Below are 26,941 nucleotides of genomic sequence, written 5' to 3' on the forward strand. Positions count from 1 at the left end.
AGTAGAACCTGATTGGTTGCTACTGGTAACGGCACGTTCCCCTCCTCCTATGTGTGGCTCTGCGCACACGCTCTCCGGAGTCTTTCAGACGCACGTGTACAGACAGGAGGAGGGAGAGGGGAATGATCACGTCGCTGCTGGCAGCGCAGTCCCCGGACTTCCCACTAATCACCTTTGGGCCGCAGTGACACAATTCATCCCCTAGAGGCGCTGTTGCAGTAGTTGACATGTGTGCCATCACAGCGCATGCGCAGTGCTCTGCTTTCCTCGTCGTGATCCGGCCCCCTCTGCCAGTCCGGGCAGCCCCGGCGACATGAGGCGGCTCCAGAGCAAGTAATGCGGGTGGCAGGCGGCGGCCGGCGCGGGGGGGCCGAGCCTCGGCAGCGTAGAGGAGTAACCGGTGCTTGTTGTGTTCGGTGTCCTGTAGATGGTGCCCGGAGACCTGCCCGTGACAGCCGAGGAGGAAGAGCTGACGACTAGTATGAAGGAGATGATCGGAGGCTGCTGCGTGTGCTCGGACGAGAGGGGCTGGGCCGAAAACCCGCTGGTGTACTGCGACGGGCACGGCTGCAATGTGGCGGTGCATCAAGGTAACCGTGAGCGGGGGGCTGCCAGGAGGGGAAGGGCTGCCCTGCCAGGTGCGCACAGTGCCAGCCCCGGCCTTCCCAGCCCTGACCCGCTGCATGCTAATAGTGTCACCCCTGACCTTACCGCCAGTGCCATCCACATACCACCAGTGCCAGTCCAGACCCCGCCAGCAGTGCTAGCTCCACACCACTGTATACCAACAGTGCCAGCCACACAGCAGTGCATACCAACAGTGCCAGTCCAGTCCAGACCCTGCCAGCATTGCATACCAACAGTGCCAGTCCTGACCCCGCCAGCAGTGCCAGCCCCACACCACTGCATACCAACAGTGCCAGTCCAGTCCCTTCCAGCAGTGCCAGCCACACAGCAGTGCATACCAACAGTGGTAGCTCCACAGCACTGCATAACAGTGCCAGTCCAGTCCCTGCCAGCAGTGCCAGCCACACAGCAGTGTATAGCAACAGTGCTAGCTCCACAGCACTGCATACCTACAGTGCCAGTCCAGTCCAGACCCTGCCAGCAGTGCATACCAACAGTGCCAGCCCCACACCACTGCATACCAACAGTGCCAGTCCAGTCCCTGCCAGCAGTGCCAGCCACACAGCAGTGCATACCAACAGTGCCAGTTCTGACCCAGCCTTCAGTGACACACACTACTGCATACCAGCAGTGCCAGCCCCGGCCTTCCCAGCCCTGACCCGCTCCATGCTAGTAGTGTCACCCCTGACCCTACCGCCAGTGTCATCCACATACCACCAGTGCCATTCCAGACCCTGCCAGCAGTGCCAGCCACACAGCAGTGCATACCAGCAGTGCTAGCTCCACAGCACTGCATACCTACAGTGCCAGTCCTAACCCTGCCAGCAGTGCCAGCCCCACACCACTGCATACCAACAGTGCCAGCCCAGTCCAGACCCTGCCAGCAGTGCTAGCTCCAGAGCAGTGCATACCAAAAGTGCCAGTCCCGACCCAGCCAGCAGTGACACACACTATTGCATACCAGCAGTGCCAGCCCTACACCACTTCATACCAACAGTGCCAGTCCAGTCCAGACCCTGCCAGCAGTGCTAGCTCCAGAGCAGTGCATACCAACAGTGCCAGTCCCGACCCAGCCAGCAGTGACACACACTATTGCATACCAGCAGTGCCAGCCTCACACCACTGCATACCAACAGTGCCAGTCCTGACCCCGCCAGCAGTGCCAGCCCCACACCACTGCATACCAACAGTGCTAGTCGCAACCCGCCAGCAGTGCCAGCTCCACACCACTGCATACCTACAGTGCCAGTCCTGACCCCACCAGCATTGCTAGTCCCACAATCACTGCATACCTACAGTGCCAGCCTCACACCACTGCATGCCAACAGTGCCAGTCCTGACCCCACCAGCAGTGCTAGCCCCACAGCACTGCATACCTACAGTGCCAGTCCTGGCCCCGCCAGCAGTGCTAGTCCCACACCACTGCATACTTACAGTGCCAGTCCAGACCCCGCCAACAGTGACACATACACCAATGCATACCTACAGTGCCAGTCCCAACCCGCCAGCAGTTCCAGCCACACACCAGTGCATATCAACAGTTCCAGTCCCGACCCTGCCAGCAGTGAAAGACACACACTACTTCATACCAACAGTGCCAGTCCTGACCCTGCCAGCAGTGCCAGCCCCACAACACTGGATACCTACAGTGCCAGTCCGGACCCTGCCAGTAGTGCCAGCTACACACTACTGCACACTAACAGTCAACCCTCACTAATGTATATTGACAGTCCCAGCTCTGACGCTGCTAGCAGTGCCAGCCCCACACCACTGCATACCTAGAGTGCCAACCCCACACGCTGCTCAATATTCACTGTGAACCCTCACTAATGTATATTGACAGTCCCAGCCCTGATGCTACCTACAGTGCCAACCCTGATCTTACTTACAGTGCCGGCCCCACATGCTACTCAATATTAAATGTCAACCCTCACTACAGCATAACAGCAGTGTCTGCCACACATCACTGCATATCAACAATGTCATCACTCATTAGTGCATACTTGCAGTGTTAGCCTTGACCTCACTAACAGTGCCAACCACACACTATTGCATACTATCAGTGCCAGCTTTGACCTTACCAAGTGTTGGAGCATTCACTAGTGCTTGCCAGTAGTGCTAGATGCCAGTCCCTGTCTTACAACTGAGCCAAAACTCACGAGTGCATCATAGCAGTGCCAGCCCTGACCTCACCAACAGTGCCAGCTACACCACTGCAGACCAATGGTGTCAGCCTTTACCTTACCTACAGTGTCCGCCACATTACTACTTGTCATCATTGCAGACCTCATGTTACTATCGGTTCCAACCACACATCACTGCATACAAACAGTGCCAGCCCTGATTTTACCATCTGACTAGTGCATACCAGCAGTGCCACTCCTGACCTCACCCAACAGTGCCAGACCGGAAGCCTTAACCTTGCCAACATTGCCAGGCCTCATTAGTGCATACTCGCAGTGCCATCCCTCATCTAACCAGCAGTGCCGACTGGACCTTGCCAACTGTGTCAGCCCTGACCTTACCAACTTCGCCGTCACTCACTAGTGCATACCAACAGCTCCTGACTGCACCATCTGAGCCTACATTAACACAAGGTGTATTCCATGCACCACTCCGTGTCTCGTGCAGACTTGGTACAGCTCCTCCACTAAGTTGTAAAAATGGCATGTACTCCAATAATCCAAGGCATCGGGTATCTTCCTTCCACACAGATTATTTTTATTGACTCCAGTGTACACACATGAATATTATCATTTCTCTTTGATGCATGCACTTTTTTCTTGGCTTGACAAAGGCCCTGCGTTGCTGAAACGTTGCAAATTTTCCTGTGTACACTGGTGTCAATATTAATAATTTTTTGTGGAAGGAAGATACCGGTGCCTTGAGTTAGCAACTGAGCCAGCACTCAGTAGTGGATACCAGCACTGCCAGCCCCTCACTGGTGCATGCCAACATTGTGCCTACTCGATACTGCTACTAACCACACATGGGCACGAGCTTTCACCCATGTAAACCCATTGCTGCTACCAGTCGCACACTAATGCCACCCCTTACCAACCCAGCAAAGTGCCATCACTGCCTGTCACAACCCTTCCAGTGCCGTCCACACACGTGTAGCACCACTAGTGCCATTTACTCACTACCATATACATGCCCAGCAGTACCATCCACCTCGGTATCGGTGCCATCCCAGCAGCGCTTGCCCGACACTAATGCCAGGTACATCCCTAGCAGTGCCAGTCATGCATAAATGCCAATCACTTTCCTAATAGGGGCACTGTGGCACACCTTTCCGCTTCCTAGCTTGGCACATATGTGGGCATAGATTAAAGTGATCTAGGACTTGATAGAATTTAGTGACTTGTAATTAAGCCAGAGAACTGGCATTGGTGGCAGTCAGGTTGTCGCGTCTGCCTGTGCCCATGTTATAGACGCCGGTAGCTGGGAACAGTATCGATCACACACAAATCGCAGACACATCGCTCCTCATGGGCAGAGAACGACGGGCAGCAGTGATGATCTTCCTGTGAGACGAGAGGCCCCGCTGTGTCTCACATGTTCCGGGGGGTTGGAGACAAGACCTTACACAGGGCCAAAAAAAAGTGACACCTTCCCCTGATCAGACCTCGACTTCATGTTTGAATTTGTAATAGAGAATAAAATAAAGGATATTTTGTATCTACAGTAAGTCTCAGGGTATGTGCACACGTCCGGATTTTTAGCGTTTTTTTTCCGGAATTTCCCGATAAAAACACTATAAAATCGCTAAAATAACGCAAACATTATGCATCCTATCATTTAGAATGCATTCCGCTTTTTTTGTGCATATGTTTGCGTTTTTTTCCGCAAAAAAAACGATCATGTTCATTATTTTTGCGGATTTCCCATCAAATTGGAGTGTCCGGGAAAAAAACGCTAAAAATCCGCAAAAAAAGCGCAAATTCCGCGCAAAGTCAGCGCAAAAAAAGCACACTGATTTCTGGCAGAAATCTCTGGATTTTGTCAGGAAAAAATCCGGTCGTGTGCACATACCCTTAAAACGTCACAGTTTCCTTTAGTGGACATCATACATTTTTGTTTCCTGCTTTTTGTTATTGGTGCAGTAGTCACTAATAGAAACAAACGGATCAAGCATTTCTTAGCTATCAGTCAGAACCGATCATTTTAGTATCCTAGATCCAACGATTATCGGTGGTTATTAAAGGGAACCTGTCAGTCCAGTTTTACTTCTGAAGCTAGTGGTAAGCCTTTATACAACAATGAAAATTATACCCGTCTTGTAGCAATCCGATGTACCAACGCCGACAAAATCAAGCTTATAAGCCACATGCATATTAGCTTGGAAGTGCACTGGGGGCGTGTCAATCCACTCAGGGTGCATCAACGCGCCCCATTGCACTTTTAGGCTGATTTACATGTGGCTTCAATGCTTGATTTCTCAGCGTTGGCACATCAGATTGTTACAAGACAGGTATCATTTTTATTATTGTTCTATGACCTATTCAGACACCCCACTAGCTTCAGTTATACAATCGACCTGACTGGTTTCTCTTAGTCTAAGTTCACATTTGCGTTGTGCGCCGCAGCGTCGTCGCCGCAACGCACAACGCAAACAAAAACGCAGCAAAACGCATGCACATGCGGCCCATGCGGCGCCAATGTTAAAAGATAGGGCCGCACGACGCATGCGTTTTTGAAAAGGTCGGCGCCGCACAAAAAATCCAACATGTTGCGTTTGCCGCGCCCAGACAGGTGCGCCCTAACGCCGCATGCGGCGTAAAACGCAACACAACGCATGCACATGCGGCCCCATGCGGCACCAATGTTAAAGATAGGGCCGCACGACGCATGCGTTTTGTTGCGGCGGCGACGCTGCGGCGCAAACCGCAAATGTGAACGTACCCTTAGCAGTGGCATTTCGAGAAGAGAGCCCGCTATACAGCGCGGCAAACTTTAGTTTGTAGGTGGTGCTAGCCATTCTAGCTGAAAAAGATGATCGGGCACAAGGTGAGGGCTGTATGGTGGCAAACAATGGAATTAGGATATGTCCAGATGTGATGGAAATCCCGCTGATTTGGTCACGAGAAGTCCGCATCAGATGACCTTACCAGACATGTGGCCGAGATCGGCACAAATCTCATCCAGATGCGGCAGAGCTGACCTGTGCTCACTTTCTGTTGCAGACTTTTTGTGAATTTTATCTCTTTCAATCCGAGTAAAATCAGCAGTGAAATCTTCTGCAGAGGCACAGCAAATCTGCATGATAACATGTGGATTCTCAGCTGGTTTGACTGTGGGAAAAAAAGCAGGTGGATTTTTCAGTCTCGATGGATGTCATATTTAAAGTTATCATCTATTGACTAAACCCTTATCTGTCCTGGTGCCAGTCACTAGCTGGCATCTTTCCCATAGTGCCAGCACCCCTCTGCACAGGTCTACATGTTACATACAGTCACGGACGAAAGTGTTGGCACCCTTTAAATTGTTCCAGAAAGTTATTGCAGTTACACGTTTTTTTTTATACACATGTTTATTTCCTTAGTTTGTGTTGTTCCAATACACACAGAGGGAAAAGGCAAATTGGACATCATTTCACAGAAAACCCCCGAAATGGGTCTGACAAAATTGTTGGCACCCTCAACTTAATATTTAGAAAAGGATGGGGGAAGAAAGATCCAGCGATGAAAGCAAAGTTATCTTTTTGTTAAAAAAAATGTAAAAAAATTATTTGGTGCAGTCGTACATTAAAAAGACATGGCTCCCGGTCACCACAACCTGGGATGAACAACCAACGCGTTTCAGCCAAGAGCCTTAATCATGGCATGTAACACCCTGGACTGGACAGGTTTCCAATATAGGTCACAAGTTGGTGCTGCACAGGTGTGAGCCAATGACGACAACAAAACACATGCAAAATTAACTCAAAGTGCCACAAAAATTTAACACAAAGTTGGAAGAAATAAACACATATCATACGTAAATATACAAAAGCGTTTTCTTTTCTTTTTCTATTCATGACACTTTTGTATATTTATGTCTTGCTGACGTCCAAGACTGAGACAGCTGCGGGCGATGTTACTTCATCCAGCAAGGTGCTGCAACAGATGGTGAGCTGACATTTTTTCCCCATTATTTTCCCTCTATTGTTTTCAGCTTAATATTTGGTTGCACGCCCTTTTGGAACAAATGGCCGTAATCAATCGCTTCCTATAACCATCAACAAGCTTCTTGCATCTCTCAACTGGAATTTTTGACCACTCTTCTTTTGCAAACTGCTCCAGGTCTTTCATATTTGAAGGCGCCTTCTCCAATTTTAAGATCTCTCTACAGGTGTTCAGTGGGAATTAGATCCGGACTCATTGTTTGGCACTTTAGAGCTCGACAGCGCTTTTTCCATCCATTTCTGAGGGCTTCTTGAAGTATGTTTGGGGTCATTGCCCTGCTGCAAGACTTATGGTCTAGGACACAAACCCAGCTTACTGACACCGGGCACTTTATTGTGACCCAAAATCCATTGGTCATCTTCAGATTTCATGATGCCATGCACATAGTAAACGCACCAAGTGCCAGATGCAGCAAAACAACCCCAAAACATCTTTGAACTTCCACCATATTTGACTGAAGGCGCTAGGGCTGCGGAGTCGGTAAGCCATCCCTCCTACTACACAATTTCCCTGACTCCGATTCCCCAGCCCTACCTCACTACTGAGCATGTACATAAAGTGCAGCACAGGTTCCTCTCACCTAAAAGCGGAGATCCTTAGATCAGGAATAGAATATTTATAGGACATTTCATAACTTTCCGAATGTCTTATCAAAAAGTTGACGGCACATCCTGCATTGAACTACTGTACCCAATTCGTTACAGCATATATTTTAGGAGTCTGACCATTTTATACGAACACTCCGACTCCACAGCCCTTGGAATTGTGTTCTTTGTAAGCATCATTCTGTTTTCACTTTACAGTAGAATGATGATGTGCTTTACCAAAAAGCTATAGCTTGGTCTCGTCTGTCCACAAAATGCATTCCCAGAAGGATTTTGGCTTGCATACATTTTGGCAAACTGGTCTCCTGGGTCTCTTGCCATAGCATTTCATTCAAAAGTGGACGGATAGTTCTTGCTGACACTGATGCACCCTGAGCCTGCAGGATAGCTTGAATTTCTTTGGAACGTGAGTGGGGCTGCTTATTCACCATCCGGACAATCTTGCGTTGCAACCGTTCAGCTATTTTTATTTGCCATCCAGGGACATTGGCTACAGTGCCATGGGTTGTAAACTTCTTGATTACGTTGCGCTCCATGGACAAATGAACATCAAGATCTCTGGAGATGGGCTTTTAACCTTGAGATTGTTGATATTTTTCAGCATTTCTCTTTCTGTCGTCTATGCTTAGTGTGGCACACACATATACATGATGCGAACATTGTCAACTTCTCCCCCTTTTATCCGGTTTCAGGTGTGATTTTCTTATTGTACACACCTGTTACTTGCCTCAGGTGAGTTTGAACGAGCATCACATGTGTGAAACAAAGTTGTTTACCCACTATTTTGGAAAGGTGCCAACAATTTGTCTGGCCCATTTTTACTTTTTTTTTTTTTTTTTGTGAAACTATGTCCAATTTGCCTTTTTTCTCTTGTTTGCAGGATGCGTTTTTGCCCCATAGATTAACATTAGCGACGCATTGACACACGTCGCAACCGTCGTGCAACGGTTGCGCCGTGTTGTGGCGGACCGCCGGGAGCAAAAAAACGTTACCGCCCCCACCTCCCCGCACCTTATAATGGGGCAGCGGATGCGCAGGAAAAATGCATCCGCTGCCTCCGTTGTGCGGCGCATTCACTGCTAGCGTCGGAACCTCTGCCCGACGCACTGCGACGGGCCGAGTCCGACGCTAGTGTGAAAGTAGCCTAATTGCAATAATTTTCTGGGAGAAATACTTCATTTTCTGGAACAATTTCAAGGAGGCCAACACTTTTGGCCATAACTGTATATCCTGCGGTTGTTACATTCAGAGTTGCAGTGGAAAAGCCGCTGTGTATAAAAGCAGCAGCAAAGCGGATGAGACATTTACCAAATCTCGGTCACATACGGTAATAAATCTGCAGAGGAAATGGACCTGAAGTGCAGATGCTACACTCACAGTAGGACAATTGCAGTCTTTCCAATATATGGTGTGAAAACCGCAAGAAATGCGTGTGAAATACTTGCTGAATTGATTTTAGATTTGTGGATTGCAGCTCCTGTCTGGTCGGCCCGCTTATTACTACCACGTCCTTAATCCGGCCTTTTTTGGGTTAAGCTTAATACTTGCTGAAATAATTCTTCACTGGTGGATGTTTATTGTAGGAAAATCCATATTTTGAAACCCGGTTATAAAACGCTTGGTGCCGCTCCGAGCAGCACCTCTCACTCCGGAGGTCATGGCATTGGTGGCTGGTGGTCCGGTGTTGGTTTTGCTTTGCGCTGTGCTGTAAATGCCGACACTTGATGCTTTATGGCGTTGGTCAGGTCGGGTTTCTTGTTGGACAGTTGTTTCTTGTGGTTTAGTCGACAATCCTATAAGTACATTCATTTCTACATTCCTGCTTCTCATCTTACTACCTCGCAGTACATGCCACCATTATATGGCATAGTCTTGTTCTAATGGTTAACATTTTGCTCTTCCATTGCCTCTATGGAGACCAACGAACTGGTCTTCACCTCCCCCCTTTTTTTTTTTTTTTTTTTTTAAAGTCCTTTTACTTTTTTGTCTTTTTGCATTTGTTACTGTTTTTAGCACCAAATTCTACCAAATGATGCCTGCAGGTTCAAGAACTCTGCACAAAATCCAAAATGCTCTTGATTTTTGGAACATGTTCCGTTAAAATGTTGCCGTTAAGCCTTAGGGTATGTTCACATTTTAGGTATTTGGTGCAGAAATTTCTACACCATTTCTGCATCTCTTGGAAGGAAAAACGCCGCTGCAGATACTAGTGTTTTTAGTTCCATTTTTGTATTAGTATGGGTGAAACCTGCAGGAAAAATGCTGAAAGAACCAACATGCTGCAGATTTAATTCTGAACCAAATCTATAAGGCTATGTTCACATTTGCGTTCTGCCGGGCTGCGTCGGGCGCAGCCGTGGCGACGCATGCGCCATGCGCCCCTATATTTAACATGGGGGCGCATGGACATGCGTTTGCATGCGTTTTGCAATGCATGCGTCTTTTTTGCCGCAAGCGTTAGGGCGCAGAGGACGCAGCAAGATGCATTTTTTTTGCGTCCAAAATCCGGCAAAAAAAGGACGCATGCGTCACGAAACTATGCGTTTTGCATGCGTTCTTGTTTGCGTTGTGCGTTGCGTCGCCGACGCAGCACCACACAACGCAAATGTGAACGTAGCCTTAGTCGCAAATGAGCAACGTGTGCATGAGACTTTAGGATTCTCATTCACTTTGCTGGCAGCAGGAAACCCTTCAGGATTTGTGACAAATCTGCCCTGAAAAAAAATGCAATGTGTGCAGGCAGCCTTAACATTCTGGCATACAGAAAAATTTACTCCGGGGGAAACCTCATAATAATCTGAGAGTTGAAAATAATGAATCGACCAGAAACATCTGGATTGCAGAAAACTAAAATTAAAACCAAAATTATAGTTAAAAAACAAACAAACAAACCTAGATGAACCAGTAGAAAATTGATGGCCCAACTTAAAAAAAAAAAAAAAAAAAAATGAGAATATGGCAAAAGATCTAAAAAAAAAAAAAAAAAAAAATCCTCCAAAAACCTACAACCTGGAGACAAAAAAGAGCAGGTATTAGACAAAAACAGTAGGGAAAAGTACATAAATATTAGGCACAAAGGCAATAATGAATCAGGCCCAGAGTCTTGTATATTGTCTGGCTTAATCCAACGAGGCCAGAAGGCCCCTTTTTTATTTTTTTATTTTAATAACATGACCGGCCAAGCACCTCGTGTGTATGGATGACTCCCAACCGGGAAGGAGAGAATCAAACTCTTGGAATTTAGTCACCTGATCCTTTGACTCTCCATGGAGATAAATTGCCCCAAGGGATTTTTGGCAGCAGCTTGTTCCCCTCTCCCAATTCAGGACACCAGCGTGCTCTTCTGAACCAAGCGTACATGTGTATGAGGTCGAAGGGAAAGATGGCTGTTGACTAACACGCGTCCAGCGATATTTTTGGGCACATCTTGACTTCTAAGGTCTTTGTCCACTAAAAAGTGTTCCCTGCACGTAAGAGGATCCATAATGGGTACGATTATTTCAAGTGATCCCTTTTTTTTTTTTTTTTATTCCTTCATTAGCCAGGGTGCTATTCTGCTAATCTTGGTGGCACAGCTGAGCTAAGTCATCTTGTCTGGCCACCAAACTTGTATTGATCCCGGCTACTGTCACATCCCAGACCATCCTTTTTAGGGCAGACGCACAAGTATTTGGAGCATGTTTTTCCTATAAGTTTACAAGTGGACAATCTTTAGCATGATATATTAGCTATACTAATGAGCTCATCTAATGGCCACATGCATATGGATATTGCTGTCGTTGCTTTGTAGGAGTTTTGGGAAGATCCGCTGCCCCTCTGTCCGCTGATTGGGACCACCAGTCTCACATGGTGCAACTTTTTCTGATTTTTCTAACATTTAATGGGGCTTTCCAGGAGTGTTGCAAGTCTGGAAAGCATACAAAAATGACAGTGCGGGTGGGACTGATGCAGTGTGACTGACAGCTCTTCTTTAGGGTCCGGCTGGGGTGTTATTTCGGCACATTAAGTTGTGACACTGGGATTCAGATGTCCCTGTCCCCCCCCCCCTTGTACTGAGCAAATCCAGTCCAGCAGTGATGAGATCTGTCGCCATCAATGTAATATGCATGGGCAACCAACGTGTAACTTTCCATTTAAGCCAGTCTTCCTAAAAATCCCGCCTGCCTCATGCATTGTGCATGGCTTTGTCCACATTGCACCAGCTGATTCCTCATTTTCTCTTTATGTTCCAGTTCAGAAGAGAAGTGTGATTGCCTCTGATACGGCGTCCTAGAAGTCGGCTTCCTTGACTCGTGGTCGCCCTGATCTCCCGTCAGCGGCGTGGTTAAATTGGTGGAGGCTTAGAACTGGCAGACGGCAGGATGAGGCGCTGCTCATGTAGTCGGGCATTAACATTCCCTGCAGACGTCATCACCCTCCGGATTGTTAATAGTAACCTCTGTCCTGTATACATATGTATGACTCGCATTATAATGCAGGGAGCTGGGCTTTAAAGGCCAGGACTGCTGAATAAATGAGGCCCCGAGGAATGGCAGCCCCTCTGCTTTATCTTCCTTGGCTTCTGTTCCTGATTGTTAGTGTCACTTTTTGCTTGTCATTCCTGTTGAACAGGTGATCTGCCCTCCTGTACTAGATCACATTAGAGCCAAGGCGGCTCCATTCTGGGTGTATGAAGTCTCTTATTTAAAGGGCTCTACCACCAAGAAAAACCTGTACAAAATCAGTAAACATGGATAAGCGGTGTCGAGTGTATCTGTCAGCCACTTATGTATGATCGTGCATGCTTAGGTGGTTTGCTTTTTTTTTTTTTTGGGGGGGGGGGGGGGTCTTAGGTGAAATCTCAGGAGTTAAGAAGCTGATAATTTAAAAGTTTTGGGATTATTTCTTTAGAGGTTTTTATTGCTCGGCTTCAAGAGAAACGAAAAACTTAAGGTACCTTCACACATAACGATATTGTTAACGATATCGTTGCTTTTTGTGACGTAGCAACGATATCGTTAATAAAATCGTTATGTGTGACAGCGACCAACGATCAGGCCCCTGCTGGGAGATCGTTGGTCGCGGAAGAAAGTCCAGAACTTTATTTCGTCGCTGGACTCCCGTGGACATCGCTGGATCGGCGTGTGTGACACCGATCCAGCGATGTCTTCACTGGTAACCAGGGTAAACATCGGGTAACTAAGCGCAGGGCCGCGCTTAGTAACCCGATGTTTACCCTGGTTACCATCCTAAAAGTAAAAAAAACAAACACTACATACTTACCTAACGCTGTCTGTCCTCCAGCGCTGTGCTCTGCACTCCTCCTGTACTGGCCGTGAGCGTTGGTCAGCCGGAAAGCAGAGCGGTGACGTCACCGCTCTGCTTTCCGGCCGCTGTGCTCACACAGACAGTACAGGAGGAGTGCAGAGCACAGCGCTGGAGGACAGACAGCGGTAGGTAAGTATGTACTGTTTGTTTTTTTTACTTTTAGGATGGTAACCAGGGTAAACATCGGGTTACTAAGCGCGGCCCTGCGCTTAGTTACCTGATGTTTACCCTGGTTACCGGCATCGTTGGTCGCTGGAGAGCGGTCTGTGTGACAGCTCTCCAGCGACCAAACAGCGACGCTGCAGCGATCCGGATCGTTGTCGGTATCGCTGCAGGGTCGCTTAATGTGAAGGGGCCTTTAGACCAACTCCTAACTTCTCTCTTGACTTTCCCCCTTCACTAGTCTCTGATCATTATCTGACCATAGGTGTTAATTGATTGTAGGCAGAGGGGTAATGTTGTAGTCATTCATAACAGATGGGCTAGGTTCACATTGCGTTAGTGCAGTCAGTTTAGCGCATATGCTAACGGAATGCGCTAACGCAATGTCCAAAAAGGGATTGCGTTTAGCGATCCCGCTAGCGCAGATGCCTGATCTGCGCTAGCGAGTACGGACCGAAAAACGCTGCAAGCAGCGTTCGAGGTCTGTCAGAAAATAACGGGACATCGCTAACGCATGCTAAAAATGGCATACGTTAGCGATGCGTTAGTTACATTGCGGTCAATGGGTGCGCTAATGGATCCGTTACATTGCGTTAGTGGCGCTGTGTAACGGATCCCGTTAGCGGACTGCCACTAACGCAATGTGAACCTTGTGGTAAGGATAATATTGACTCGTAAATGCCACTTGCATGGGAAAAGTACCTGGAAGCTCATGAGCTTTTCTCCCTTTCCATAACTATTTGGGAGGGAGGCTGGCAATGCGAACAAGAAAAGCAGCATTGCTTACCTGCTGCGCCGGCCCTGCTGTTCCGTTGCTCCCCCGCCAAGCTTTGTATACAGCACTGCAGCAAGGAGTTCTAAAAACAGACCTGACTGGTCCTCCAAGATGACCGGACTCCATGAATGCTCGCCTCTGACTATTCGGAAAGGGGAATCTTCTCTTCTGACCTCTCTAAAAGTACACCAGAGAGGCGTGTTAGGATTTTGGTCTCTTTCCGAGCTTCACTTTCCTGCCACTTGCCACCGGACGTGTCCGTGCCTAGTCATCAGGCTGAAGCTCGGCCGTTAGTTGGGAGCTGAGGGTTGTTACATCACCTAGAAGCCCACATGGTAATCACCTCTGCAATGTACCCAGCATGAGGCGTGTAAGGTATAGTGTATACAGCTCCTCTGTTGACTTGTGTGTTTCCTTGGTTACAGTCTACAAACTGTGTGTGGTCTCAGTCTGACGTGATCGGCTCTTGTGGAGATGAAAAAAGGGGAGTCGAGCCTTCGATTTACCCGTCTACTCAAGGAGAATCGGGCTGACCTTTCTCTAAGGCGCCCGCAGCGCTCAGTTGAACCCTTTTGCTTCAGTGATCAGTGGGGGTCTCTGCCCCTCACGCCCACCGATCAATACTTTTTTCCGACTGGCAGTTACTCTTAGGGTATGTGCACACGTCAGGATTTTCAAAAATTTCCTGACAAAAACCGGACATTTCAGCCAGAAATCCGCATGTGTTTTTTTTCGTGTTTTTCTTGTGTTTTTGATGCTTTTTTTGCACATTTTTGATGCGTTTTTGACGCGTTTTTTCCCGATGCATAGAATAGCGGGAAAAACGCGAAAAATCAGCAAAATTAATGAACATGCTGCTTTTTTTTTTACCGCAATGCGTTTTTTTTGCGGGAAAAAAAACGCATCATGTGCACAAAAATTGCAGAATGCATTCTAAATGATAGGATGTATATGTCTACAGTTTGTAATGCGTTTTTATCGCGAAAAAATGCGAAAAAAAAACTCGAAAAAACCTAAACGTGTGCACATACCCTTATAGGGTAAGTTCACACTAGGCGTTTTTTCATTTATTTTTTTGCAAGCTGCAGGAAAAAAAAGCATGTTTTCCTTGTTTTTTTTCTTGCGTTTTTGCTGCAGTTCTGGCACGTTCAATTTGTCTCTTGTGCACGCTGATAAAGTTTAGTGTTGGGAAAAAAAAAAAGTCCCATTCTAAAGAATCAGGTTTTGGCCCCAAAAAACACAGCAAAGCCTGATGCCTGCATTTTTGGTGCCTTCTTTTTTTTGTGTTTTATTTTTTTTCAACACCCATTCCATTCAATGAGTGAAAAAGCTGTGAGTGACATTCTCCAATGCGCAAAAAACAATGCAAAGCACAAAATCCTGATGACAAAAAAAAACCAATGTGTGCGTGAGGTTTCTGAAATCTCATAGACTTTGCTGGTACTGTAAAATGCAGCTGAAAATTTGCATAAAAAAACAAACAAACGCTAAAATGCCTAGTGTGAACTTGGCCTAAAGATAAGGACATCTTTGGTGTAAACACATATTTTATATTTTTCTTTTTATTTTGCCTAAATGCATGCACCTACAAGCTGCCTTTTTCCACTGCAAAAAAAAGTATACAGTTTTTTTTTTTCTTTGCATTTTGACCTGTTCCCATTGTATGCCACTGCTTTGCCATATGGTGGCGTGTGTTGGAGCTTTACATGTCCAGTCATCTATTTTAAATGAATCATAAAACTGGATTAATTTCAATTTGATGAAAAAATTGATACTGTAAGGCTGTGTTCACATGTAGCTTGAATACTGTTTTTTTTCTTCTGTGGCATTTCTTTGCTCAGAAGGGCAGCACAGTGGCTCAGTGGTTAGCATTGTATAGTGGCTCAGTGGTTAGCACTGTATAGTGGCTCAGTGGATGGCACTGTATAGTGGCTCAGTGGGTAGCACTGTTGCTTTGCAGCGCTGGGGTCTTGGGATCGAATCCCACCAAGGACAACATCCGAAAGGAGTTTGTATGTTCTCCCCGTGTTCCCGTGGGTTTCCTCCGGGTTCTCCGGTTTCCTCCCACACTCCAAAGACATACTGATAGGGAATCTAGATTGTGAGCCCCAATGGGGACAGTGAAGACGAGATCTGTGGAATATGATGGAATACATTTTCACAGATAATCTGCTGCTTTGAATTGTGCGTTTTTGGTGACTTTTTTTTTTTTTGCACGTTACAAAAAGAAACCTAAAGAAAAACGCTTGTGTTTTTCTTAGTGCAGAATCAACTTTTCTGTAGTATTAAAAACACTACTTCAAATGGGCGCTAAAACGCATAAATTAAGGTGGAAAAAGAATAATCAGAGGAGATCGTTATTAAGTAGTTGGGTCAGGCACCTGTGGGGAAAATGCAGCATTGGCGCTGCGTGTGAACCCTGCCTTAGAGCCGTAATCAGTGCTTTAACATATGGACTCAGCTGCAATTATTTATTTTAGCCGTAAATGCAAAAGTTTTTCTATTCTAACTTTTTTTTTTTTTTCCCTCCTGCTTAAAAAATAAATCAATCTGGATTTATTTATTTTAAAGTTCACAAGCCCAGTAATCATCCGTTGGAGCGAATCCATCAGCAATCCAGTAAGCAAAAAAACGGATCCTTGTCAAATGGGAGAAAAACGGAAGGCTCGTTAGCGGATCTGTTTTCCATAGACTTCAAAGTTAAAAAAAAAAAGAAGAAGAAACAAAAAAGGATGCAGTTGACATGCGGTACATATTTTTTTTTTTTTTTCTTTTCAGATGGACAAAAAGTTTAGTTGCACACTTTTTTTTTTTTTTTGGTGGATACGTTGTAACGGATGATTACTGGACATGTGAACATAGCCTTAGGCTATGTGCACACGTTGCGGTTTTTGCAGCGGATCCGCAGCGGATTTGACACTGCGGATCCGCAGCAGTTTTCCATGCGGTGTACAGTACAATGTTAACCTATGGAATACAAAAACCGCAGTGCACATGCTGCGGAAAAAAAGAAATAGCATGTCACTTCTTTCTGTGGATTCCGCAGCGGTTTTCAACCTGCACCAATAGGAAAGTGCAGTTGAAAACCCGCAGAGGAATCCGCAGAAGAAACCGCGTGAAAATCCGCAGTGAAAACCGCAGTGGTTTGGCACTGCGGATTTTCCAAATCCGCTGCGGAAAAATCCGCAGCAAAATCCACAACGTGTGCACATACCCTTACATTTGAAGTCTATGGATAACTGATCCATTAAATAGCTCTTTTTTTTTACTGGATCCTTTTAGTGCGGATGATCACCGGACATGAGAACTTATCTGTGTGTTGTGCTTATTTCAGGCCTACAGGAAGCCGAGGGGGCCATTCCAGATTACCCTTGTCCTTGTGTATTGTAGGTAGTCTGAGAAGAAGGGTTTAGGGATTCCTTTGCTGGCGGCTCCCTCCCCCACCCATTACCTGACTGCACCAGTCAGAGATTCTGCTCCTTCTGGCACAGAGACAGCTGCTTTGTTTTGCTATGTGCTGGGGAGAGAGGAATGACAGGGAGGTGCGAGGTCTGCGGACTCCTCCTTTCCTTGCACACAGCAAGCACTGTGTTTGCCCTTTATAGTGGGGGAAGCTCTGGATACAGCTGCCGGGGTTTCTTCTCAGCTTGTCTAGCAATGCACATTTTTTTTAAACTTTTTTTTTTGCACAGTGACAAGGAAGGATTTCACTTTTTTTTTCCCCCCCTCTAGTAGACCCTGCCTTATATATACAGGAAAGTGCAGTGCGAAGCGCCCGCGCGCTGTATGAGGGGGCACTCTGCTGCCGGTAGGTCTTCACTTGGCATACCCCGGGCAGGCATTGACAGCTGGATCTCTTTGCAGATGTCTTTATGTTGGTAACGTGATCGATCCACTAACTTTGTGTGTTCTTCCACAGCTTGTTACGGCATAGTGCAAGTGCCGACCGGGCCATGGTTTTGTAGAAAATGCGAATCCCAGGAAAGAGCGGCCAGAGTGGTGAGTCCGTCTGTGCTCCGCAGATTATGCTCAGATTTTAGGACACTTCTGATCATTGAACAGCGCAGACGATTTACACATCCGTCATGGCGCCGGCTACAGAAAAGAGATCTCTGATCTTGCATCTGTCTCTTCTGCAAAGTAATATTTCCACGTGTCTAGTCAAGGGGATCAGAAATCTGATATAACACCAGTCTATAAACTCGCTCATGTTTTTTTTTTGGGGGGGGGGGAGATTTCAGACTTGTTACTATTCTGTGCTGAAACTTTTTGTAAGTTCCTGCATGTAATCTCACATGATTGCCCCCAAACAGCTGATTCGGTTCATGCTTTAGGACCGGTTTACACTTTGGGGGGACTTCACAGGTTTTTCACTGCAGAAGTGCACGTGTTGCTATAGCGTAAATGCCGAAAATCCGCTCGGATTTTCAGCACCAACCTGAGAGTGTCCTCATTCTGCTTCATGTCCATTTATTCTGTGGGTTTTCACAGCCGCTTCAGGCTAGGTTCACACTTTCCTGTCTACAGACATATCCATTCATATCCTTTCATGTCTGAATTTCGGCTTAGGCTATGTGCACACGTTGCGGATTCGGCTTAGGAATATCTGGTGCGGATTCTGCCTCTCCTGGCAGAAAACGCACCTGCGGATTTGTCGCGTTTTTTGTGCGGTTCTGCAGCATTTTTTGTGCGTTTTTGCTGCGGTTTTCTTGCGGATTTGCTGCGGATTTCTATAATGGAATGGGTACAAAAAGGCTACAGATTCACAAAAAAGAAGTGACATGCTACTTTTAAACCGCAGCGTTTCCGCAGCGGATTTTCCTCAAAGTGTGCATAGCATTTTTTTTTCTCATTGATTTACATTGTACTGTAAGTCAGTTGCGGATTTGCAGCGTTTCTGCACTGCAAAAAACGCTGCGGATCCGCAGAGAATCCGCAACGTGTGCACATACCCTTATTCATCATTTACAGCTCTATGCGTTTTTTTTTTTTTTTTTCAAACTAACTTTTAATGTGACAGATGTTTTAGGCTTATTGAGAATACTGAGGTACGTCTTGCAATGAGAATAATGTCCCCCCCCCCAAAAAAAAAAACGCAGTACAACAAAATGTAATCAAAACTAATTTTTCTTGCCCATTTTAGTGTATTTACCGTATATGCTGCCATATACCGTATGTCTGAATACAGTTTTTTTGCCACTCAGGGGTAGCCATCATTAGGATTGCACTGTATAAATGTGAACTGAGCCTTAAATGGATCCTGTCCGCTCGCCTTTGTCTCCTAAACTTTCGCCATAACTTTGTCTAGTGCTTCATTAAGGCAAAGCCCTGCATCTGCCATTTGCAAGGGCCGAGTCAGGACTAATCTGGGGGAATGAATGGCCGGACTAGTCTTGACTAATTTACATGGCATTATAAGCTGTTTTTTCAAAAAAATTGATGTTTGAGTTTTTTCTATCTTGTGGCCATGGATTTTGCTATAGAAGGGGAGACTTCCCTGTGATTGCTCCGTACCTACTGTATTCCACTGTATTGGATCTGTAAAGGTCACCATGATGTTCCCCCGAAATGTTATCTTATTGGAGCACGGGATATGATTGGTGCCATACAGCTGTTGGGGAAATAAAAAGACTCGAAAATTGTGTACCCGTGTTTCCGCCAATGATGGCTTTTGGGTACAGAAATCGGCTATCAGTTTAAAGGTGCATTCGCGCCATTGATCACCTGACCGCAAGATTGGGAATGGTTTGATCACTGATTACCAAAATGGGCACCACCTGTCCCTACTGTAAACCTCATCGCGGAGCAGTTTTGTATGGAGCTTTGATTAAACAGAATCTGTCACCCCATTTTTGGCCAATAAGCTGCGGCCACTGCCATCGGGGGCTTATCTATAGCATTCTGTAATGCTGTAGATAAGCCCCCCCCCCCCTATTTGACCTGAAAGATAAGAAAAACAAGTCAGACTATACTCTCTAAGGGTTCGGTCTGGTCCGATGGGCATCGCGGTCCAGCCCCTGGGTGAGTATAATCGAACTTGTTTTTCTTATCTTTCAGGTTACATCAGGGGCTTACCTACAGAATGCTGTAAATAAGCCCCTGATGGTGGTGGCCGCAGCTTATAGGCCCAAAAATGGGGTGACTGATTCCCTTTAAACATATGCCGAGCTCCACCATTCAAAGTCTTCACCGCCGATGGGAGCTGCAGTGGAAATAAAGGGATTGTCTCATCAGACACTTATGGCTTCTCACGTGTGCTTGGATGCGTCACCATCCATTTTTGGATTCGTGACCGCTCTGGCTCTGCTTTAATTTAAACGTTGTTTTTCTTGCTATCGTGCCAGCAAGGGTTAATATCAGTTTTCCTTGCTGCAAGCTGCTGAATTGCTAGGTCAGCTGATATGGGTGGTGACCACTCCCACCATACTTTAAATAGTCACATGATGCATCAGCTGACTGTTGATGATATTCTATGAAGACCAGCCCTGGAGTGTGCGGCTCTCTGGTGTCAGCGCTGAATCTGCTACTTCTGGAGTTTGGGGTGCTGTTTCCGTGTCTTCTGCGGTGTGGAGCTTGGCAGCGGTGCCTGGAGCTAAGTTATGTACTTTCTCTGTCTGTCTCGTGCTTGTCACTATCCCCTGTGTTTGTATCATCTGCAGTGCTGAGGCTAGCGTCCTTGCCGGCCAGTACACTAGCCAGGGTGTAGTGAAGTGACAGCTAGGTACCAGGTTCATGACGGTGGTGGGGGGAAGGACCCACATAGGGCGTTAGGGAAGCACAGGCTGAGTTAGGAGGTGCCCCATCTTTCATTCCTCTCTATTAGGGCCTTCCTCCCTCTTTTCCCATCCCATTGTTGGTGTTTGTTGTGCCATCCGCTGTACCGATACTTGTTGTCATGACAGGATGTTTTTGAATCTGTCATGGAAATGAATAGAGTCCGGCATGTGCAATCATTTCTCTAGGCACAGCGGACCCATCTGACATTTATTTTGTCGGGTATGGATTTTTTTTCAATAAGCGGCGTGTTCTTTCTGAATTCTGCCTAACTACTATGGGAACGAAAAAATTGGGGTATGTTAAAATTCAACAGGCACGCTCCTTCTTTCCCCTGACTTCTGTTGTCTGGGGCAAGGTGGGACGCCTCTCTGGCATTAGGTATAAGATGTCAGCGGACTGCAGGAAGGTTTGAGTTAGGAATTGATGCTTGTTCATCACATGAGTGGAACTTTTCACTAGTACAAAGCGAAGATTTTGAAGAGAAAATTGTGAGTTTGCTGAGAAATCAAGGAGGGAACCATAACAAATCGGCGTTACAGGTGACCATTTTATTTCAGGTTGTGTTAAAGGGGTCCACAGGATAGATAAGTCTTATCAGGGGGTTGCCACTACTTGACCCCCACCAGTTGCTAGAACGTCCCGAATCCTATATACTGCGGTCAGATATTAACAAAGTGTCATGGCCGCTGCAACTCCCCTCAATGTCTGTGTGACTGGTGAAGATACCCAAGTACAGAGCTCCGCATCTGTTTGTCTTAGACATGAATGGTCGTCCACGACCATACAATACTGCTCCATTCAATTCGGATGCAGTAAACAAGAGCGGAAGGTGAAGACCCACCCGTTCTAATGCTCCGCAACGTCCCGGTGATAAGACGTTTACAGCTGTGGATGGGGATATGTAATTTGTGGGGAACTTGTACTCATACAAGAAATGCACGGAGAAGTCTTCTCTGGCAGATCTGTGTAACCTGGTGAATATTGATGACTTTACATTTATGCTTGTTGGGAAATCTGATTTATGTAGTTGCACATTTCTGTTTTCTGCTGATCTCCACGACATGATGCTACTTTGTGCACAGTTCTGACCGTCCTGCCTCCGGCCGTGTGGTGTCGGCACTGATAATGCAGTTCCTGAGCTTGGTCCCAGCCTCGCTGTCTGTCCACCATATTATACTGGACCCTTTTTAATACGCTGTTGCCCCCATTTGTTTGGGGGGGAGGGGGGTTGTTGGGAGTAGATTTTTGCTCCTTCCTCATTGTTTTTCTTTTTACTCTTTTTTTGTTGGTTATTGTATTGGAATAATGGTGGCTCCTGATTTCACGTTCCTATAAATCATCCCTTTGTGCATTTTTGTGACTTGTAGAATCCGGTTGTGATTGTCTTAAGGGAGGAAAATACCGGTTTGGGGAGATGCGATGGTGAAATACGCTGTCAGATCGGTCACCTAAGGTGGTGGTTGGATGAAGAACTGAGCTTTTTGGATAGGGAAGTATTGGTCAGAAGGATTAAAGGGATTTTCCAGAACTTTGATACTGATGGCCTATCGGTAGGTTATTGATATCAGATCAGTGAGGGTTATATTTGGTGCAAATCGATTCACAGGTCCCAGTCTGTCGGCCACTAGACGGGATCCCTGAGAGTCACTACTTACCTGATGGCATCTCCGGCTCTTCTTTCTTTTAGCCTCCTGGTGCAATGTCAGCTTTACCGGCTAATCTAAAAGTGCTGTCAGGTAAGAGTCAGTTCAGGGTGCTTATCCAGCAACCACAATTTACTGATGGGGCCGGTAGACCGGGACCTGCTTATCGATATGCACCAACTCTAATGGGGGTTCAGGGTTAAGCATCCCCACCACTCGGCTCTTACCAGGTCCCTCTGGCCGGAGCCGAAACAGCCATACACTATTTAATGGCCGTTGTCCAGGCCTGAAGCTCTGCTCCTATTGAAGTGAATGTGAGCTGCAGTACCGAGAATGACCACTACACAGTGCGCTGTTTTGGCTACTGTATACATCACGCTAATAGCACTTTAATGGGGGTCCAAGGTGTCGGACCCCCACCAATCTATTATTCCTGACCTACCCTAAGGTTAGGCTCTAAGTCCGGGATGACTCCTTTAATATCACAGAAATAACTTTTCAGGTTTTATTTCATTTAATATCTGAATTTTATGTCGCATTTTGAATCTGTTTTTCCTAGTTCTGTGCATTAAAGGGCCCATTCCGCCTTCACACCTCATGGTTTTGATAACATTTGGGTGGATTTTGTTTCTACCAAGGAAGAAATGAGAATGAGCGCGTTCATCCTTCTGACGGACTCCATGCGGAAAAGACGCAGATTAATTTAATTGTTTGCCACCGATGTCTGTGGCAGATCCTCTTGTAAATGCGTTTCCAATTTTCCGTAGTCGGATCTGTGATGTTGACATAACTTTTCTCAAAGCTAAGGCTCCATTCACACTTTCAGGATTATACATGGATTCCACAACAAAATCCGCAAGCGATCTGCCTCCCGTGCGTGTGAACAAGGTCTCCGCTCACACGCTGCGTCAATTTTTCCGTAAAAATTTATTTTTTTTGCTCCACAGTAAAAAAAAAAATGTGTGAGAATAAGAAGCGACAGAAGCAGAGGATTAGGCACAGGCAGATGAGGTCTAGTGAATGGGGGTGATCCGTGTACAGGTCCTTGGCACACTCACAATACAAATCCTAGTGCCCTGGATTTCCGCTGCAGATCCTAGGGTCAATACGTGCCCCCCAACAGTTTGCATCTACAAGGGCCTTTAAGCGAGTGCCCACCGACTTGTTATATTGTCAATCTGTGCCCTTTTTCCTCCTGCCCTATTTTAGCTGACCATATAATGGGATCCGTCACCTGATTTTAACACTGTGCACAATGTTAAAATTAGACCTGATGAGGCTGGTGTATTTAATTTGAAAATCTTAGTCTGAGCGTTTGTATAATCTGTTTTTTAAAGCTTTCCTGCCCAATATTAAAACGAGTCCATGCTGACGTAGATTTTCAAAGTGAGTACATCAGCCTCTTCAGGTCACATACTGTAGTAGATGTATATGCAAATGTACGACGGTCTGATTTTTACATTTCTAATTATCGTTTTCTTTTTTTTTTTTTTCAGAGATGTGATTTGTGTCCTCATAAGGATGGAGCGTTAAAGCGTACGGACAATGGAGGTAGGAGCATAAAAAGTTTTATGGGGGGCAGATTTTACATCACGAGGATTTGTATTGCCAGAGCTAGTACCCCAGTAACCGTGCCACCATCTACATGGTTCCCTATAATCTAGTCTGCACTGGAAGCGTAAAGTTGGCTGGTCTCCTTACAGGTTGCTGTGAGTTATAGGCATCCCCCCTGATCTGTGATAGCATTTCTCGAGGATATGCCACCGATTTATAACTGCTAGAGGGGGTCAGACCTCAGGGACCCCCACACACCTAGAGAATGAAGTGATGGCCGTATCTCTTATCGGCCAAACCTGGTGACCGGTTCCCTTTAAAGGTCAAAGGATCCAAGTGACTTTTTGTTCTTCCAACTACATGCGCCGTCGTATTTTAAGGATCGTGTATCTTGGATCCTCTTCACTACATGCCAAAAAGCAGAAAAACCAAGGTGGAGATTACCTGTGCTAATATATAATTTCAGTCTCCATAATAAGCCCATTTACATAGGAACCAGTCACGTTATTTATTTCGGCGTGATCGAACAGCGGCTTTGTCGGGATTGCAGAATTTTTATATATAGTATTTGAAGCGTACCTGTTTTTTTCTCACAAAGCCTGTACATAAGCATGATCTTGCTGCATCGAATACGTCAAGGCACACTACACATGATCTTGCTCTGTGACTTACCAGCCACTGTGTGCAGTTCCATGTCGTCAATATTCTGACAGCACTTTATGTGCTAAGACTTTCCTTGGCCTGCCAATCTTCAATGGTTTTTTGCTCTGTGTTTAAAGCTCGCCTCTCTGTTATGCCTGAATACAGCTTGACAGACAGGAGAGCAAGAGCTGAAAGAAAAAATATTAGTGCAGCTTACCTCCTATTAAAGTGACTAGGAGCTGACTTGTAGTACCCAGGAGCTGCCAATACAGTGTTCAGAGCCATGCTGTTCTGACTTCGTCCACTATTTACAACCGTCCTCTGCTAGAGCTAATAGTCATCATTGGGGAGGATGTGTGCGAGACCCCCACAGATCAGATATTGGTGTCACCTATGCAAAGGATAGGTCATCTGTATAATAAGCCTGGAAACCCCCTTTTAAAGAGAATCTATCAGCAGTTTTTTTTCTATTTCATCTGAGAGCGGCATGATGTAGGGTCAGAGACTTCATTCCAGGGTTGTCACTTAAGTTTGGTGCTGTAGTTTCATTACAGGCTGTGTTTTATCAGCAGGAGATGATCACTGCAGGACTAGGTGTTGCGTGCCTGGCAGTCTGGCTAATCTACGTAACCCCGCCCCCACCACTGATAGGCAGCTTGCTGACAGTATATACAAGAAGCAGCCAATCAGGGGTCAGCAGAGAAAACAGTCTAGTAAGTGACACATCGCTGGAACCCAGCTCTGCCTTTACATTATGCGAACACCAAAAACTTGCAGACAGATTTTCTTTTTAAGGTTTTTTTTTTTTTTTGCAACAGTTTTAAAGCACCTTGGAAAAAACTGTTCCGCGATGTGTGAACACAGCCTTAATCTGCATGCTGAGGTCTTGCGGTCAGAGACGGGTTTTCACTGTGGGATTGTCCATTCTGATTGTAATCCTTGAGAGCTATAATAATAATAATGAGTATAATATAATATTTCTTGATGTTTTTGATCTTTCCCCCTACCTGCCCTGCGCGAGGACTATCTCTGAATGTCCGACCTCTTCGGTGTTCTGGGAGTGATGAATGTGCAGTGTCGCTGTGTGTGGGGTCCCGGAGAATCCACGGGGTATGTGAGCACACTGCTCCCCTTTAGTGACGGCTAGCTCGGTGACTACGCCCTAAACGCGATGTGCAGACACGCCGGGGCGACACGTGGGGTTTATGGATGGCTCGCTCTTGTCGTGCTAGTCCCCCGCGTAGCCTGATGGACCCTCGGTGCATCACATGTTGTTCCAGGCCTTCCTGGCAGAGCACAAGCCGAGGTGAAAAGGGAGCAAAGAAAAGCCAGATGCTCTTTATAAAAATCCCAATTTTCTAGTATTCATTATGTATCAGCGTTTTGTCTTCATTAGCCTCAGGAATAATACTCGCCAGATGGAATGGATTTATCTCTGTTCCAACTTGTACCTTGAAGCTTTGGAAGTGGTTTCTGTGTTTCTGGGAGGAAGCCAGATGTGGGGTTAGTAGTTTGGAAAGAACATGTTCCCTATACACAACTGGACAGTGCTGCTGCGTCCTGCACATAAAGGAAGGGCTCATCAGCAAATTGCCCTATTGGTAACAATATATCTGTGTTTTTCTATTTTCTATGTCGCTTTATTTAAAACAAAATCATCAAATCCTGTTGTTTTCACTTGAACATTGAGTCTAAGGGCAAGTTCACACTAGGGTTTTTTTTTCTTTCTTCCTAGTGCAATTGTTCAGCTTCGTCTTAGATTATGTGCACACGTTGCGGATTAGACTGTGGCGGTTTCTGTGCAGATTCTGCATTTCTTTTCAGAAAACGCAGGTCAAAATCTGCGCTTTGTTTTGCAGATTTTCTGCGGATTCTGTGCGTATTTCTTCCTTTTTTTACCCCTGCAGATTTCTATTATGGAATGGGTGCAGAAACGCTGCAGATCCGCAAAAAGAATTTACATGGTCCTTTTTTTTTTTTTTTTTTAATCTGCTGCGTTTTCCTTGCAGATTTTCCGCACCATTAGCAAAGCATTTTTTCCCCATTGATTTACATTGTACTGTAAATCACTTGCGGATCTGCAGCGTTTCTGCTCGGGGGGGGGAAAAAAACGCTGCGGATCCGCAGGAAATCTTCAACGTGTGCGTATCCCCGTACAGTACCAGCTATTTCTGAAATGTCAGAAATCTCGTGCTTTTTTTTGTCATTAACTTTTTTCTCAGGTTTTTTTTTGTCATCGGTATTTTGTGCTTTGCATGGTTTTTTTTTTTGCACAATAGAGCATGTCTCTTCTTCATGTTTTTTTTTTTTTTTCCAGCTGTTTTTCAGTGTTTCACCCATTGACATGAATGGGTGGTGAAAAAACGCTGAAAATCCGCAGGTAGCAAAAATCTGATTCTGCAGAACCAGACTTTTTCTTTTCTTGCACTCAACTCTGAGCATGCACAAGAAACAAATCTAGCATGCCAAAAACACTAGAAAAAAAAAGCCCCCCAAAAATGCTGGGAAAAACGCCTAGTGTGAACCTGCCCTAAGGGTTCAGTGAGACGGCTGTGTAAATCGGAACGAGGTCGGACTACAGTGCACAGACCGGCCGCGGCTCTCCCGACCTGAGCGTGACCGCTTCATATATTTCTATACGGCAGTCACGCCCCGACCAGTCCGTACTCTGCGGTCATTGTC

The 26,941-nt window shown here is 46.1% G+C and overlaps 1 protein-coding gene across 7 annotated transcripts in view; it reads left to right on the forward strand.

Annotated features, from left to right (window-relative positions):
* MLLT10 (MLLT10 histone lysine methyltransferase DOT1L cofactor) overlaps positions 1 to 26,941 on the forward strand; it is a 247,985-nt gene that overhangs the window by 97,807 nt on the left and 123,237 nt on the right. For 4 of the 7 annotated variants that reach the window (XM_069729543.1, XM_069729546.1, XM_069729541.1 and 1 more), the window contains exons 3-5: positions 428 to 590; positions 17,563 to 17,642; positions 23,560 to 23,614. In XM_069729543.1, the coding sequence (XP_069585644.1) occupies positions 428 to 590; positions 17,563 to 17,642; positions 23,560 to 23,614 (298 nt within the window). Of the gene's footprint in view, positions 1 to 199; positions 334 to 427; positions 591 to 17,293; positions 17,452 to 17,562; positions 17,643 to 23,559; positions 23,615 to 26,941 lie in introns of those variants that run through there. The other 3 variants (XM_069729542.1, XM_069729544.1, XM_069729545.1) reach the window with 3 other exon arrangements.

This window comes from Ranitomeya imitator, chromosome 6 (assembly GCF_032444005.1).
Source record: "Ranitomeya imitator isolate aRanImi1 chromosome 6, aRanImi1.pri, whole genome shotgun sequence".
Classification (NCBI taxonomy): Eukaryota; Metazoa; Chordata; class Amphibia; order Anura; family Dendrobatidae; genus Ranitomeya; species Ranitomeya imitator.